Genomic DNA, 19,357 nt, shown 5'->3' on the forward strand with positions numbered 1-19,357 from the left:
ACTCATTTAAAGCTCTCAAACGTTCACTCACAGTGCAAAAGGACAAATAGTATGAGATTAGAGCACAGAAATACTTAAACTTCAAAAATAATCCTGAACTGGAAGAATTGAAAGTGAAAACCAGAAATTGTACAGCACTTATGAGGAAATGGTATGTAGTACCAGCTTTGGTATCTGATACAGGGATAGAAATGCACCAGTCCCAGCTTCTACACCTTATCCAGAACTTGACACAGAACAAAGAGAACCTGGATACAAATACTTCCAAGGGTAAAGAGTTTAATTTAATTTCATATAGCTCTTCAGCCATGTCCTCCAGAATATGCAAGCAACTACTGGCGTAGTAAAAAGTGAATTAATTTAGCATCCAATTCCAGCAGATACTCTCTTGAGCTGCAACTCCTGTGTGGCAGAAAAAGATGGAGAAGCAGCACTGAAAAACATTTTCCAGCAAGAGGAACTCTAAGGGATAAGGAAAGTTATTAGCACAGCATCTTCATATCACCTCGATCAATTCCCTCAAAAAATAATACAGAACAACAGCTGAAGCATTAAAGCATCCTAGGGTCTAGGAGGATCCCACAGGAATGCCATTTCCAGCTGTGGGAGTCAAAGCTAATTAAAGTATTATGTAGAGTCTTAAAATTTTAATTAGAATAGAAAGTTTTCTCTTCATTTTTCACCTTCAAGTATGAGGAAATTGTCTCTTTTTTCCTTCAACTGTGGTTTTACGACATATCTTGGTTTTAGGCATTGCAAAAGCTCTGCAAAAACTGAGGTTACTATAGTGATTTTAGTTAATTACACATAATCTCAAAACTCCCAAACATGCTATTCTAAGGGTTCTTCTGGGGGGAAAAAAACCAATCTGTAAAATAAAATCTAATTTCTGAAAGCTAGTAATTTTTGTTCTATTAGTAGCATAGGGAACACCAAGTGACATTCAGCAACAGATTTTTACACATCATTAAAATGAACATGATTGTAAATGTGTTCAAATTACTATAAGTGAAAATTACAAGTGAACTATGTAGAAACAAGAACACAAACCTATTATTAACACTTTTGTCAGTCTCCAGGCAGATGATATGCCACCTGGAATACAGCCCCCAAATGGCAAATTTTGGGGTGTCTATCAATTTTGCTAGAACAGACTTTTTTCCTCTGTCACTGATGCTAGTCAGCTTGAAATATTGCCCTATTTCTTGATTTACACAGAGAGAAACCTACTTTATATTTATTTTACTTCCACCATATTGGAAATTTTAACACTGCTAAAATATCAAGTTAACCATTTTAACAGAGAAAGATCAAAAAACTTCAAACAACTGAATTTTCACCTTTCAACTGTAATCAGCGCTTGTTAACAAGCGGTTCACACAAGCTCCCTGAGCTATTCCTTGAGAAAAAAAAATCTGCATCAGTTACTTGTTACTGAAGACAAAGATATGCATACAATATACCCCAAAATACCTTCTGGAATTTCCTAAAAGGGAACACAATAGCAGAGAAAATGCTGCACCATTTGGAGATCTGATTTTTGTGTCTTGCAGGGCGAAGAAGAGAGGCATGAAACATATCAAGAAGAATCCTGGTGGTGAAAAACTAGAGACATTCACATACGTCTCACTCACTAAAATCATAAGCAAAAGATGACAGACTTCATCAATGACGACTGTTTTCTGGTACTGCTCTGTGGTTATTGGGGCAAGTCATTTAGCAAGAAAGCAGGAAGACCATACACAGCAGCCTGTTTATGACTGTATTAATAAGCATATTAATTTCCCTCACACTGCATGAGTGACACGGCTATACAAAACAGCACAGACTTACAGGGCCTAAAACATACACAGTTAGTTTGCAGTTCAACATCATTAGGCAGGAACAGCATCCATTCTAGAAGTCATTCTGATTTGCTTAGGGTATAAACCCCTTTCTCTTCCCACAACTCTTCTCACTGAGCTCTTAATTTCTATGATTCCAGCACAGTACATGTAAAGCCATTACCACCAGCCTTTTTCTGGTTATGAACAGTTTTTTCATAAAGAATTCCACAGAAAAAAGGGGAAAGAAAACCTACAGTAATGCATTGCTCAAAACAAAAATGCCAGTACCGAACATTAATGCAGAACTAATCTGTCATTTTATGATACACGGCTTAAATATAACCTGTCCAAGTTAACAATGGTAAAACTGCAAGACAGGAGAATGGGAGACACAGCTGATCAGGTAGACTTTGACACATCAGTTAAAGCACATTGTTAAGGTATTTGTTGTCCTCCACCCTATCATCTACAGGATCCCCAGAGTGGTTGTGATCTCTTTATTAAAAATGTAGCTCTGATAGCACAGCTCTGGACCATGAGATGAAAGAACTGAATTCTCTTAGTATGCACATTCACAGTCCCGGTGAATGACCAAGTTATTATTCTTTCTTACTCCTCTTTGAGGCACTGAATTCTGCCAATGAAAAAGCACAGTATAAAAATCTGGTTTTCTAAGAAACTGTCCACCCACCAGAATGTAACTTGGCCTGCAAGATGTGCAAGAAACTGGTTCATAGGTCACACTCAGTGCTGATCCCTGGATTTTACTCAGGCTGGCAGCCTGTCACAGGTGAGGTCCTCCAGGGATTGATACCGGGCCTCACGCTATTCAACATCATCACAAACTATCTTGATGATAGGACTGAGAGCACCATCAAGTTTGCTGATGACACCACACTGGGTGGTGAGGTGGATGCGTCTGAAGGCAAAGCCATCTTACAGAGAGACCGGGACGGGCTGGAAGAGCGAGCTGGCAAGAACAGTATGGAGTTTAACAGACAAGTGCAAGGTCCTGCAGCTGGGATGACACAACCAAAGAGCCCGGTACAGGCTGGGGTCTGTGTGGCTGGGGAGCTGCCGTGCCGAAAGGGACCCGGGGACCTGGTGGACAGCAAGCTGAACAGGAGTCGGCAGCAACAGGCCACTGCAGCAATGAAGGCAAATCGAGTCCTGGGCTGCATCCACAGGGGCATCACTAGCAAAGAGAGAGACATGATCATCCCAATGTACCAAGCACTTGTCAGGCCACACCTGGAGTACTACTGTGTGCAGTTCTGTTCTCCACAAATTTGGGAAAGACACAGACTGGACAGGGTCCAAAGGAGGGCCATGAAGATGACTGAGAACCTGTCCTACAAGGAGAGACTGAAGGAGTTAGGACGGACCTCATCACAGTATTCTGGTATGCAGAGTGACTACGAAGAGGACAAAGGCTCTCTCTTCACAAGGAGCCACAGGGAGAGGACAAGTTACACCAGGAGAGGTTTCATCTTGATATAAGAAAGAAATTTTTTACACTGAGAAAAATCAATCACTGGTACAACCTCCCCAGGGATGTGATAAGATTCCCCATTGCTGGAGGTTTTCAAGCTGCAACTGGACAGGGTGCTAGAAAATTTAGGCTCCCCTTCCCATGACAGGTTGGACCAAATGATCTTTTGAGGTCCCTTCCAACCTATGACTGCTCTGACTGCTAAGGTAGCTTCCAACTGTCTCCTGCAGAACACTATTTCTGAAGCAGGTAATCAAAATTTCATCTCATTTATATACTAAGATAACCTTCCCTGCCTTATTTCACAAATGTGTTTATGCTAACAGGGATATACTCTAAATGTGTAATAAAGTATGCAATATCCTTCAGCTATATCCAGCAAGCCAACGACCTTGGGCTCTGCTTACATGTATGTGAATACAGATACAGCTATATAAAATGTCCCACTAATTGGTGGCAGAGTCTTGCTGTTCTGGCATAGACTTGAGTCACAATACATTGCAGATACCTCCTTTTGCAGACTGTAAATTACAAACTTCACCACCCATTTTATAAATGGCTAAAACAGCTGAAAAATATACCACAAAACACCAATATTTAAGCCATAATGACATATCTAAAAAAAAGTGAGTGCTGACCAGAGAAGGCATCTACTGTATCATTAAGGTTAGTTTTAAAACTTATTATTAATATGTAAAGTTACCATTTATTGGCTTATCATAACATTTAAATGGAGAAGTTGAATTTACCATGTACTCTAGGTAGACAAACACTTGAATACATATTCATCAGCATTTTTTCCTCCCATGCCCTGTCTTTACACCAAAAACTCCAATGAAGCTTGAAATCATTTAATTATAAATAGCTTGTTCTTCAGTTGTCTGGCTTTCCCGCATCATTCCGAAAACACCACTTTTCTTCCATATTCTAGCTCCAGTCTTTCAAAGAACTTAGGTTCATGCCTGGCTTTAAGCATATCAAGTCATCTCATTCTATAAGCTTACGAACAGCCTTCGCTTAGGTTTCCACTCAATGGCTATATCAGGATTTCGCTCAATAATTCAAGTGCATGTTGAAAGCTGACAAAGTCCTGCAGTTTAGTTTTTTAAAACTACTGAATTTAGTACTTCCAACACTGAAATGGATAAGATTCCAGCACTGTATTTTATCAGCTGCCTATTTACAATTCACTAAGTTATAGTTATATTAAAAATTGTTCTAAAAATTACATATATGAAAAGAAACCATTAAAAAGAAAAAATCGGATGCATTGTTTCCTGGAGCTAATATAAATAATGGACCAACTGCCACTTCCCTGCTGTAGTTAAACATCTCATTTTCACTCAAGTCAACAGCATTATTCCACACACTGATCTAACAGAAAACTTCTGCATGCTCTTGCGAGTCTGCATAAAATCAGTTTCTCAGAAACCTTCTGAAATACATGGAATATCTTTATTCTTTGCTGAGAAAGCTGACTACTGATATGGACATCTCAAGTCTGGATACTGCTTAATGAATGTTTTGCAAAAAAACATTTTCTGAACTGGGCTGAACATTCAACTTCTTGATCATCAGACCTGAGACTCAAAGGAGGAACCTTCTACACAGATCAGGTACCAATGAAATAATAAACCTTTCCTTAATAAAATCATGAGAAGCATTTCTGTACCTTTTTATTTCAATTTGTGCTCTAGAAACCTTGAGCAAGGTTTTAAAATGTTTTTCAAATTACTGCATGAGCACAGTCAGTAATCAAAGCATGCAATCACAGTTCTCATTTAAGACTGAAAAATCTTTGGCCCAGATAGATTTCAACAAATTACACGCTTAACCGAGGTTTCCGCTTTTCTCCATTGACTACACAGGAAACCTTCAGCAACAAGACTTCTAATTTAGGTATATCAGTTTGGTGCCTAAAATTAGGTGGGATGAATATAGCTCAAAAAATTACACAGCACTGGTTGATGATGCAAAAAGTCTAAGGCAGTAAATCACAGGCTGATTTGAAGCAGCCTCCTTTAACGGGTCCCAAATGGTTCCTACAGTGCTAGCAGCTTTTTCCTCCCAATAAAAACCACAATGGCAAACAATGATGCATAGGTTGAACCCACAGGTGTTCTGGGACCCAAAGAGTGGGAATTTTCTCCCTGATACATCATTTGAAAACAATAAATGTATACCCATATAGAATTCCATATATACAATACTTTATTGTTTCAAATCCATTCAGTCTACGCTATTTAATACACTAGTAGTTCAGTTCAACACACTCTGATACTCTGGCTAAGTTGGTTCTGCTACCAGACCCAAATTGTTTGAAGGCACTTGGGTATTTCCAAAACATGCTGTGATCTGACAACACAACTGTGAGCCTCGGTATTGATTATTTAACAGCACAAAGGAATTGTTTATGATTCCCAGGAGGTTGAAGGGCCAAATAACTGCATTTCAAGAACTCTGCATTTAGCTAATTATTTTTCAGATAAAATCGCTAATGTTACATTTAAATTTCTAATTGTTGTTAAATGCAAACAGCAAGAAATTAAGTACATTAGAACAGCACATTTCAGAGGAAAAAGAAACAATAAAAAAATCAATTTAGGTATTATTTTGGATACGCACATGACATCAGGGAGAACTTTGTCATTTCAGAAAAGCACATTTTGTAGAGGTTGTCTTTGCAAGGAACATGCTTGTTGTAGTAAACAAATGATACAAATCTAGACAAGTTCTTTAATAGCCAAATAACACTCAACAGGGGAGCCCCTTAAAAATAATATATGATATAATACAAATAGATGTACTGAATATTACATTTCTATGCACACAGATCTAGGAGCATACTACTGTGAAGCAATCAGACTCCTGAGCTATTTTTTTTTTCTGAAGTCACTGAAAGGAGTTTAAACTTTTTTTAAACTAAGTATGTCAAAAGAGGAAGTGCATATCAGTATAGTCAAGTGGGCACTGAGCTTTTTTTTTTTTTAATTGGATCATAAACTACAACAGCTACATCTCTAGTAATATCAATCAGATACAGAAAAATCGGCAACATATTTCTTGCATGACACCCAAGGATGATATAATGCTGCAGTTCAGTGGACAAGACCACAAATGCGTATGTACAATTATTGCCTTATAAATCAAACAAGCAAAACAAAATTTGAAAAAAGGGAAAAGAGAGATCTTATTTACCTAACCATCGATACAGTGGCAACTACAATACTAACATACAAAGGCAGTCAAGTAAGGCCTTGAAAAGAGGAGATGCACCTAAGGAATACTGATTCTCACTGCTCCAATTATCCCTGAAGAATAACTGAGGTTAGTTCTATTGTCCACTCAGACAGCCCTGTGTGAAATACCCTTTGATCTATATAGTATTTAGAAGAGGGCAACTTTTGCATGCAGGTAAATTGGGTTTTTTTGGAAGAACAGTCAAAATGAAATGTATTTCAAAATTAAAACCACAAGAAAAAGTTTTAGTTGCATCTCTCTGCCTTTATTTTAAAAATATTAAGCTCTAAAAAAAAAAAAAAACGAGCCTGAAAATGGATACATCCTAAAAAAAATAAGGTTATTATATGTACTATTTCCTCTATCACTATTAGAAAATAAATTTTACCCCCTTTCTCTACCCCCAAATCTAGACAAAATATGGAATTCCCAAAGTTCAAATGAAGTGATGGGTAGAGATAAGCAGATGAAAATGGGAGGACAAGAAGCAGTGGAAGATGATCTACCTTGACTGAAATAGTGGTGTTTCAATCTGCCCGTACCAGATTAAAAATGTTACTGCATACAAAGTATGCAATACATCACATACATGTACGTTATGCAAATGCCAAAGAAAGCAAAAACCCTCATCTGTCTGCTTTAGTTACATTCTTCTGCCTTAAACTTCATTCCTCTATTATTCTCATTAAGTGCTCTGAACAAAACTAACAAGTTAAAACTCTCATGCAGTTTCAGAATATGAGAATACAAACTAGTATTCTTACCAGTTTTGGCCAACAACACTGTGGAAGTTAAGTTATTATCAAGGGGAACTGTCCCCTCATTTTACTTAGTGAAACAAAGTGGAAAAAACATGTTTTCTAGAAAGCCAAGACCTAGCTAAGACAAACATTAGGTACTTTTCAAGGTAAAACCTGAAATCTCTCAAGAAATGCTAAATGGACAAATAAAAGGGAGATCACGGACATACATAATTCATTGCTGTATGGATTAAAACTTTTCTGTAAATAGTTGCCTTTCAATTGCCACAGCACTGAAGAAAACTGCTAGGGGAAAAAAAAGCACATGCTGTTCAAAAGGAAAAATACTCAGAAGTGTTGCTGTCACTTGATTATTAATTCAATGAAAATCTTTAACCAAGCATAACCCAATACCGTTTGTCAAATCTGACTGTGAAGTGATGTTATTACCTCAGAGCGTATATGCTGGAGAGACTACATGTAGTGACAGAAACACTCTCATAGTCACTGCTGGAGATGGAGCTGAGGGGGGAATCACATAAGCCATCCTGAGAACTGAAAAAACATGGAAACAAAATGAACTGCTGAAGCGAACAAAGGTAAAAAAAACAGAGCACTGCGATTAACTCATGGCTTGTCATGGATTATACAGAAATAAGAGTAAAATGGCAGTTGTAATGGTCTTTGGAAAATGATACAAACCTATTCTGTTTTCTTCCCAAAAAGGACAGGCAATTTTGCAAAGTCAGCAGGCACACATATTATAAAAAACTTCAATTTAATTCATGCTATACAGTTAAACCATTCAGGAAAGAACCAAGGAGCTTACATTTTCATAGGGTATAGGCTATGGAATAGCATGCCTATGCTTCCACGCGTCATTTAACATCATAACACAGACATAACAAAACCGAGAGTTCATAAAGTCACTGCATGTTTAAGGCCAAAACATCTTAAACACGGAGCTTCAAAAACTTCTGAAATACTGTGTCAAGTTTGATCTATGTTTCCTTCCAACCGGAAAGAAAAAGTCTGTGAGAAAGCAGAAAGCTGCCTCTTCAGAGAAGGACATGAAAATAATACACCTACCCCTAAATTTAGTCAGTCCCCATGAACTGCCATATATGTACTTCAATTTTTGTCCTGGAAGGAGCAGTCCCATGGTAAACCACTAACACTTCATTATAGGAAATTCACTAGCTTCTGAGTAAAATGATATGAATAATTTAAATGAATGGTACACAACTTTTCGCTGATGTCCCTGGGCTAATGAAAAGCTTTTAAATAGTATGTAATTTTAGATCTTGCATCATGTTATCAACATATACTAGGATTAGAAGATTAGAGTAGTTCCGTAGTGCTTATAAAACTATCTCGGAAAGACCAGGTTTTTGTTTCAGTAACAATTTACTGCTCAGCTACTGGAAATACCACAAGCTGAAAAAATTAAATTACACTAGCAAAGAAAATGTGGTCCTGAGCAGAAGTATCAAAGCTGTATTGGCTCTGGGCAGTGTAGAAGAATCATTCGTGCCTGCTGAACGCAAATGTTCAGTTAACAGAAATCTTTGGACAGCGCAGAAAAAAACCTAAGAAATATCTTTAGTTAAAAGAGATGTAATTATATAGGTCAGGATTATTTTACCTCAATTCTTCACAACTACTAACAGGGGGTTTTTTATGCTCTTTTGATCTGTAGGCGTATGCGGGGTACCTATTCAAGCCAGCTACGTTCCAAAATCTTTTCTTCAATTAAATTTACTATTGTAGCTATTTTTTGCAGCTAGAAGTCTGGAAGAAGGCTTAAGGGGAAAGCAGTGTACGGAAGGTACGTGCTCTAATCCCACTAAGAAATAATAGGATTTGTTTGCATACCTCCCACTAATCGCTTGGAAAATGTACCCCTTCATGTTCCTCATTTCTGATTGCCAATTTGAAAATAAATCCCAAGTGTACTACACTTTAGTTGAAAGGAAAGCAGTCACAACTGGAAAATAATTTTATCAGACTTGAACAAAAATCTATTTAACTTTCATTCGCTTTATATAATTTCCCTTGCTAATTCTGCTCATTATGAAGAGATAGAGGCATTTAAACAAAGGCTTACTTTTTTATAGCTCATCACCTTTACCCATCCAATCTGACAATATGGTCATGCTACTAAAATGTCCTTTTACTATCTGTTTTATGGCAGCTAAATGATATTAAAAAGCCATTAGCATGTGATTTCACAGCATGATTGAGCAGGAGAACCTGTCTTACAAAGATCAAATACACTGTTATACATTTTTCCTAAGAACTGAACGTTCTCATACTACTTTGGGGAGTTAAATGCTATGCTAAAACATAAACCAAACCAATCACCACCCTAAGTACTATCTCTCTATTAGAAGCAGATTTTATTTATTGTCAGCATTGTCCTCAGTCATGAAATGATCTTCTATCCTGAGCTAACTTTGTGGAGTGGACAGTCCAAGCCAGAAGGCAAAACAATAAAGGCAGCACAAAGCGCTAGACCTTGATGGTAAGTAAACCTGATGAGTAACCTCTGAACATAATTGCCCACAACCAGCTTACATAATCAACCATCTCAATGCTATCTTTCATTTTAATCTTCACAGATGTTCTCTGACCAGCTTACAAGCTTCACCTCAGAGCTCTTCTCCATACTTCTTATCCCCTCATTTGAATCCTCTCCCACACCTAACCAGTTACTATCAGCATAACTTCTCATCAGCTCCGCTATCTCATCTCTTTTTAAGCCTTGTCATAGCACCATTTACCATTCTAAACTGCTTCATAAATGTCTTCATTTTCCACTACTCCGTCTTTTAATCTGTGCACAAACCTGGCCATGCTGAGCCATCCACTGATTTCAGGATTAGATATCCATCTGGTCAGTCATCCTTTGGCAATGCAAACTATTTGGACACACTTGACACAAATAACGCTCACAGAGGTTAGGTTTGTTGTAATAAAGGATGTGTAGCTTAGACTATTACCACGTGTAAACATTTTTCTCACTCCTGTGTACCAATACAGACTGAATTTTTGTACCAGAAATAATATTTGCTATTTACAAAGCTTATTTCTGGTTCATAATCAGCCCGTAACTCTTCAGGTAAGAAATTCTGTGTTTATTTAGTACCAAAAAATGGGACTCCAATAATAACTCTGTTTTAGACCTTCTCAGTGTTATACTAAATAACTTTTTTTTAAAGAAAACAACCAAAAAAAGAGACTCCTGACATACTCACTGCATTCCTCCTCAGTACACAGACTTAGGATACCTCTTTGCAGAATATTCTTCTCATTAGTGCCTGCCTGAAGATTTGCTCAGCTTTTCTAAGATGCTGGTAGATCCTGAGGTGAATTGACCTGATTTTCCCAACTCATGATTCCTGTTAACAGGTGATGGCAGCTTGGCTCATGTGTTCATCAGCACAATTGTAAGAGAAGGTATGTGCACACAGACACATTTTGTAGCTCATAGCAGCTAACCTTTTCTCCCCACGCCAGCCCACAGGCAACCTGAACTTCACCACACCTCATGCTCATTTGAAATTAATGCCATGTTAAATTGGGATTCAGAAGACTGTTTAAACTGAGTAAGGTGGCACAAGTTTGTTTCATTTGTGAGGTCTTAAATGCCTACAGTGCTATTTTAAAGATTACATTCTAGCACAGGATAAGACAAGCATCCACACTCAAAACAGCACTTCCAATAAGAAAACAGAATAAAGATTGGAGGCAACGGAACAGTGACATGGGGTGATGTGGCTGCCTCTTTTCATGGAATACTGGCAAAAAGAACTAACAAACCATTTATTTAAAACTGTTGGACATTTTTTATAACTATTCTAGGTATAAAACAAACTGAAAGCCAATTTTATCCTGGTTTGTGCACTTTTCTACTGGAATGTGTTTCCAGCCTCTTACATTAAATTAAATCTCTGGCTGTTGCAGGGGAAGGTTTCTTCATGAATGTTATTACTTGAGTTACAGTCACATTCCATGTTACTTTAGTTAATTGGCACAGATCTACCCTATCTCACACCACATGAAAGCTGACTCTAAAGCTTCATGTATCACCTATATACCAAATCCACTCTAAAGTGGCTCTTAAAACTCTGTTTTACCCCCTATACTCATTTCAGGAACCCACATTGACAGTTAATACAGTTCACTGTTGCTGCGTTTGATATATGGACCTAGTAAAAGGGAGCTGGTACAAAACACTGACACCTTTTATTTGCATGCTAAAGCTTCATAACAGTAGTCATATCAGATACTGCACAAAATCAGCATTCAACAGACAAGGTCAAACACCACCACTGTTGAGATGTGTATCCTTAAAAATAAGGGGAGGAGGTATTGAAAAAATTATACTGAATCTGAATTTGGCCAATTGCACAAAGAAATGAAACAGAATACTAGAAGGGGAACAGAGGAATTTCAGTCAAGAGCCAAAAGGATTGCTTAAGGGAAATTCTTTGATTGAAAGGCTGATATTTTTTTCCAAATAAACTATTACTTCCTTCCTGCTGATTAGAAATTTTCTTATACCTGAATAGCTAAAGACTAATCAATACAAGACACTAAGCAGATATGTTTTTATTTATGTGAATATGCACAGCTGTCCATTAAATTTTATGGAAAAGGTCACTTGGTCATGTCAAGACACACACAACTTCAAGTCTTACTGTGATAGGAATATTATAGGGAAAGCATGAATTTAAAGACATTTAATCAAGTTTGCACTGCAATATCAATTAATCTAGTTTTGATAAAGAAGCACTTATAGAATCAAATGCTATAAACTGAAAAGCAATCTAGAAAGATAGTTTGTGGTGTTTTGGGTTTTTTTAAATGTAAATGCTAGCCATCCCAAAAATATAAATGCTTCTTTTCCATGCATTTATAAAGGTGGAATGACTGAAAACATGCACATGTCACATGTTGCTAAGGAGTGAACAAAATAAAATACAGACAAAAAACAAAATTAGAAGCCAACTACATAAAACAGGTGGTCATCATCTTTACAAAGTCATTCTAATATCTTGAGGAAGTAAAATTTTAAATATATTACAATATAGACTACTGTATTATGTATTACAATATATACAATTTTAGACTACAGATTTGCAACACTAAGAAATAGGACAACTTGAGTACCAAGCTGGACAAGAAGAAATGATTCATTTTATTCTAGAACTGCAATAGAGATCAGCAAACAGCAAAACATGCTTTTCCAAGGATGCCTCATTCCTCCTCCTTACACTGCAAAAGCATATGGCAAAATAATCTATTTTTTAAGCCCCCACAAATAAATGCAAACAGCACCAGCACTGCTCAGCCAGTGGACACAGCTAGAGCTTGCAGAAAGTGTGAAGATAAGTTTTCCTAGCTACCAATTTCAGCTTGACTTGACAATTCTCAGGTGTAATGTAAAAGACTTCAAGACTACACTTGCCAAATAGATCAAGGAAGATAACGGAAAAAGGGTATAATTTAAACTACACATAATAGACTGCAGCAGGAAAGAGACAAACTATGTTTAAGAAGCCTTTTTTATATCAGAACTGTTTTAAGGTCTGTATGTAGATAAACAAGCATGCAACAGAACCAGGTATTTAAAATTAAAGCATCAAAACACTAGCATTGTGTGACAATATGAAACAAGCTGCCAAATTTCATAAAACATGCAGAAGAATGAGCAGTTTTACATTTTACAATGACTCTTCAAGTCTCAAAAGAACAGAAAGCCACGTATTTCCAAAACACCAAAAAACCCATGATCTTCACTCTCTAATTTTTTTTCCCCCCTTGGAAAAAGCAGGCAGAATACTATGACAGAATGAGCACTTCAAAAATCGGCATAGCTTGCTTCCAGTTGGAAAAAAAGGAATACTAGTTGCAGATCTAAAGATTGGTTTAGGGGTTAACTTATTACCCCAAAACACCAAATGCTGCTTTGTCATAGGTTTATGATCTTCTGTACTATTCTTACATTATTTCACCCATTTAACAGTTTGTTTTGCCATATAACAGCCTTTACTTATCACGTTGACCCTTCAGCAGATCAGATACTGTCTCGTATTTGCATCTCATTAATGCTGCTGCCCAAGACTCTTGGTGTCCTTTGTGTTTATGTCTTTGAGATACTGAGAGGCGAATAATGCAGAACAATACAACATCAGCTATGACTTAAAAACTGAAGTAGCAGACATGTCAATACCCATATTTTAAGTAGAATAGCATTTAATCTGTATTTTAAACCGCACTGAATATTGAGGCTAGATAGAGAAGCCTGAAATACCAAGTATTTTAGGTTTAAGGATTACAGTAAGCCTGACTGGACCATGGAAATTATACCTACAATGTCATATTGCATAGTATATGAACTGATTTACTAAAAGAAACAGTTTGTGTCAGAACATACACACTTGACAGCTGTTTGAGTCAGACAAGGGAAAGAAAATTTTCTTCTCCTAGTTGGTGACTTACAGTAACTAGAAAATAAATACATTTATCAATTTGATGAATGAGCATATCCTGCAGCTATTTCATATATATTAGATTGCTTATTGTTCTAGCTAATGGGTCCATCATTCTGAAAATAATCTACCGTCTCCAACATTTCCTCTATGGTTAAGTTGGTATTCACAAGCATGTAATAGGGAGCAATTGCAGAACCCTAATGTGATCTTCCAATTTAAAAATACCATTGAAAAGCAGTGATTAGTCACTGCGCAGGCAGCATGAGTAAGAAAAGGTCCAGAAAGTTCTGTTTTGTAACTGAATTATCTCTTTTACTGATGACATGACTAGTGATTCAGAGACAAGAACCAAACCTATATATAGATATATATGAGAAAACTAAGGATCTACACATGTATAATTTTTAATCTAGTCCTCAGTAGATCACCAGCATCTGTGTCTCACAGAATATACTGAAAGAGTTAATATTAAAACATTTCTAAATAAAGGAGCAACAATCTAGTAACAAAATACCTCCATCCCTATTTCTCCATTTCTGTGAAGATGGAATTAGTAACAGATGTACTGTAGTCTAATAACAAATAGACAGAATTAGATGTCAACAAAGTAGCAGTGGAAGAAAGATGCAATGGTGAAAACAGACAAAACTCACTAACTTGTTAGAAAATATTCACTCAAGAGTTTTAGAACTCAAGAGTTAATCGGATGAATTAAGTTCTCATTTAAAACTTTGTTGATGCATGGAGTTTAAAGGTGGCATCTCTAAAAATTAAAAGGACTCCAAGGGGATACAAACAACTCTAGTTCTGTGAGCTGAAGTTCGTACCAAGCAACTTAGCAGAATATATCAAAAGCATAAATAGGTAGGCAATAATGAGGAAGTCTGCCTGGAAAGAAGTAACATGGCTTCTGCAGCAGGAACCTCTTGGGAGCATTCTTAAGGGGTCAAGAAGCTTGTGAAGAACTGTGATTCAGCTGGTAGCCTCTGGATTTCCAAAAAGATTCTGTCAAAATACCTCACTAAGGAGCTATAGCATAAGAGAAAGGGGCCCAAAATGGATAAATAATTCTTAACTATAAATAGGGAGGAGCTGTTACATGACCACTTCTCAGAAGAGCAAGATGTCACAAATGAAGTTCGTTTGGGGGTTTGTTTTCACATACAATCTGCAAAAATTGAGATACCAATGAGGTCTGAAAGGTTCCTACAGATGCAAAATTATTCAGGGCAATAACAACAAGAGCAGACTGAAAAATTGCACAGGATCTTAAAGTCTGAGTAACAGGTAATACAGCAAGGTGATATTCAACTGGTAAACACAGGGAGAACAACTTTAGCATCAGATACAGAATGACAGCCTGAGCTCACAAGCAGGATCTTGGGGCTTTGCAAACAACTTGAGAAAACCCATCAGCTCACCACCTGGCAAAATATCTTAAGCCAAATATTGGGAGCCATTGTAAAAACAAGAGAAAATAATTATGGCACTGTGCAAGTCCATGGTTTGCTCATACCCTGAGTAAGCGTAGTTCCGATTCACTTATTGCTAAGAGGAAATAGTATAATTGAAAAAGGTTTAGAGCAAGACAAAAGGAATGATCAAAGCTACGGACAACTTCTGATCAAGTAGGCTGTGACTTTTCCAACCGGAAAAAGTAACCACATAGGTGAAGTGTGACTGGAGTCTACAAAATCACAACTGGCACGGAGAAGCCAAACAGGAACTAGGAGTCATTCAACGAAGCTGTAACAAGCCAGGTCTGGAACAAAAGGACACAGAGGAACACAAACCTACAGAACTCTCTGCAAAAGAACAATTATCATACAAAGTTTTTATATAACATTAATGGAGGCTGGACAAGTACATGAAGAAATAGTTACTACATCCATAAACCATGGGAGACTGAAAAAGAAGCTTATATATGTAATTTTATTTTAAAGACTTGGTCTCACAAATTTCAAGTAATATGCTATTCAAGGCAAAAATTAGTAAACAAACTGCATTTATAAACGACGTATAATTTATTAGGACACTAATTAAGCATACAGTAATTACTTTTAAGCAATATTCCACTTTAAGTGTTGCAAAAGCTTTAAATGTCAAACGGATTTGTGAACTGCTTCTTAAAGTGAAGTCCATTCAGAAACCGTGTTGCAAGGCCTTGAATATGATAAGACTTGCAAGCCCAAGATAGCAAATACACAGAATAATGAGAAAGATACAACTACTTTCTCAAAAGTCGTGTTTTGTGCATGTTAAATTATGTTTTGCCTGTAAGAGGAATTAACTCCAGTGCCAAAAATTCTAGATTTTATTTCCACTACCAGTAAAATGTTTTATAATTCAATTGGTATGTTCCTAAAAAAATGTTTATTTCTTTATATTGTAGTAATGCTTCACAGTTCAAGCTGTCCCCACTGCATTATCCTAAACTCTATACACATGTAACAGAGAACCTGCACCAAACCATCTCCACAGTACTGACACAGTGAGGCACAACGGAAGCAAGCTGTCACAGAAATACAGAGAACAACAGTAAGTTCTATTTAATTTCTTCTCTCGGCTTTATGATATTAATACTTCAGGTAAACCGAGGACATTATTCACTACAAAACAAGTTCTCACCTAAACAGTAAACCAAAATGAAGTCTGGTTTCCTACTAACGCGTGTAGGATCCCCAATGTCTAATCAAAGTTGACTTGAAGCATGGCATTTTCTTTAACACAACTATTGTTATTGTCTCTCTCTGTTATCTGGTTCCTTATTGTCATTAAATATGTAGAACTGTAATTCATGACCTCTATTGTTCTATCGGCTTTGGTTGAAATGATTCAATAGGTTTAAAAGATGTTTCTGCACTGTTAAGCTCTATTCAGCACAGAAACATTCACAAATACCCTCATGCCCACAAATAACATATCAACCCCATTCTCTCAGAAGAAGATAAGGTAAAATGTGTTTAGATCCCAATTTAATCCCATGCATTGATGGAAGTTAACTTTGTAGTATCTCAGACACACTCTTCCTGCAAAACAGCAGAGTACAACAGAGCTAATGACCCAGATGATGTTTAGCAGCAATGCACTGTTACATTGAACTAGTAAGATTAGTGCACTTGATTTCAATGATATAGAGACATCATTACAACTCATGTGTTCTCCAAATGTTTTCCAAAAAAGCTGATGAAGTCCAACAAAAAGCTACTCAAAAAAATGTACACTGAAAAACTCCTTAATCCTGCAAAACACTATTTTCTTTAAAAGCAACATTAATTATACACCAATAGCTAAAGGATGTAAGAACTTAGATGCAAATTACTGCCAAAACTTCAAGTTGCTCTTACCTTGAACTAGATCTTGACTTCACATCTTCCTTTGTTGTCCTTTCACTACTAGCATCTTCACTGTTGTCCAGTTTTTTCTCACATAGTTGTTTTCTCTTCTCCCACTTCTGCTGATTTGAGATGCTTTCTGCTTCTTGTGTTTCATTTTCTGCTCCTACCTGTGAACCTGAGGAATGTGCCAGGCACTTAGAGGAGATTGGCAGTTTTTGCTCTTCTCTGCCAAAGTCTCTTTCTGCTAACAAAGCAGAAGTTTCAGGTTTTAATGTTTCCTGTGCAGGGACTGAATTGTCCGAGTTCTCTACATGGTCCATTTCCTTAGACTTTACTAATGCATATGAAGCATTTACAACACCTCCTGCAGAATGTTTAGTCTTTAAACCTTCAACACTGTCCTCCCTGCTGTCTTCACAGCTGCCACAACACACACAGGAATTAATTAGACAGTTTGTGGCAGCTATACTGAGTTTATTGGACTCATCCTCCTCCTCATTTGCTAATGGATTAGCAGATCCAGGAACACAACTAATAGCTGCTTCTGGAGTTGTTACTGGGGATTCTGAGCTAGAGGGAGATTTAGGATTGAATATTACGGTAGCAGATATTTTCATTCCCCCTGTCCTGTGAGCTATCACTTCTGCCATTTCTGCATCGTCAGCATATGCATCCCAGCCATTGAGGTATAACTGTGAGTCCGGACCTTCTAGACAGCTGCATGAATTCTGAACTGAAATGCCAGACATCTGTTTGCTGTCTTCAATATTGTTATTATTGCTTAAGTCACTTGCAGCGTCTTTTAAAAGCAAAGTTTCCTCTGTCTGATGGCTGTTCTCTGACAGCAAAGCATCTCTATATTGCAGGTTCTGTTTTGAATCATGGCAAGGGTGATTCACCCAAGCAAAAGTATCACTTACTGAATCCAACCCAGCAAGAGCTTCTCCTGCTCCATCTAGGTCATCCATAAAAAACACTCTGTCCTCTTCATCAGTTAAATTGTCAAGATGGTGTCTTGTTGGTGAAGCTTCTGTGCTAGAACTATTTCTTAGGCTAGGTCTGTGAGCTGGAGACTGACAGATGCTTGGAGGGGAAAGCAGAGAAGACATTTCATCTCCAACTCTGTGTACCATCCTATTCAGCTGTTCTAGCTCCTGTTCATCATACTGCATAGAACAAGCCAGCTCAGCCTCTGTATTTTCTGCTTTTGCTGAAAGCTCCTTAGCAGGCAAAGTTGCAGTTATGCCCGTTGTAATGACAGAGGGTACTTCAGGATTCGCTCTGACAGGAAAATCCACATCTTGAGAGATGCAAAGGTTACGTTCCAGTGTGTGCAGTTCATCCTCAGTTAATGTCTGAAGTAGATCCCTGAAAATTAAGAAATACACGTCACCTGGCGTTTCCAGTCATCAGAGGCACCGATGTTACAGGTTTTAAAAGCAGCTTTTACTGTTAGTACAGAAATCCAGAACTTGGGGGCACAGAGTACTTTCAGCTGTGTAACTCAAGGTGCATTTGGTATTCATATTCAGAACACAATAGCTGATGCCTGAATCTGAGATTACTCATGCAAATACAGGGTACCAACTTACTTCCTTGCAATGAAGCTCCAAAATAAATCAAAACACACCCAAAAATGGATCTTTCCCCCTCCCCATTACTTATAGTGAAAGTTTTACCCACAATTAGATATAGTGTCATTTTTTTCATTCACAAATTTGACTTTGACTAACAAACTAATTTGCCATCCTTCATACTAGATTCTGAAAATTCTTCTGCAAAAAAGTACTGCAGAAGTTTCACACCATTATATTGTCAGATAAAAAGAATTCATTAAAAATAGTAATATTGCTTATGCAACACTGGCATCTTGGAAGCCTGTTCACTGAAATAGGGATTTAAAGTGAGCTCTCCCACCTCAAACATGTAACTCAGTCATTAGGGAGTTAAGCTTCTGCATGATGTTAAGAACCAGGCAGGCCTAAAAGCAAACGTTTAGGTATTTACTAAACTATGTTTTCTTGAGACATGCAGCATCTCCAGCGCTACCAAGTGTCATCAGTATTGCAATTCAGGACTACAAGCACCTAAAAACAAAGTGTTATTTGAGGCTGTTTAAGTGCTATACAACTTTAAAACAAAGCCATAGACACAGCAGCACTTAAAATTAAGTCTGATTTTTATTTTAACTGTGCTTCTCAACTAGAAACCGCATATAAAA

At 37.3% G+C, this 19,357-nt stretch overlaps 1 protein-coding gene across 3 annotated transcripts in view; it reads right to left on the minus strand.

The window, feature by feature from the left end:
- Positions 1–19,357, minus strand: part of ZFYVE28 (zinc finger FYVE-type containing 28) — a 159,377-nt gene that overhangs the window by 24,416 nt on the left and 115,604 nt on the right. For 2 of the 3 annotated variants that reach the window (XM_074904400.1, XM_074904401.1), the window contains exon 8: positions 17,146–18,504. In XM_074904400.1, the coding sequence (XP_074760501.1) occupies positions 17,146–18,504 (1,359 nt within the window). Of the gene's footprint in view, positions 1–7,748; positions 7,854–17,145; positions 18,505–19,357 lie in introns of all 3 variants that reach the window. The other variant, XM_074904399.1, reaches the window with a different exon arrangement.

The sequence above is a fragment of the Athene noctua genome, chromosome 4 (assembly GCF_965140245.1).
Source record: "Athene noctua chromosome 4, bAthNoc1.hap1.1, whole genome shotgun sequence".
Taxonomy (NCBI): Eukaryota; Metazoa; Chordata; class Aves; order Strigiformes; family Strigidae; genus Athene; species Athene noctua.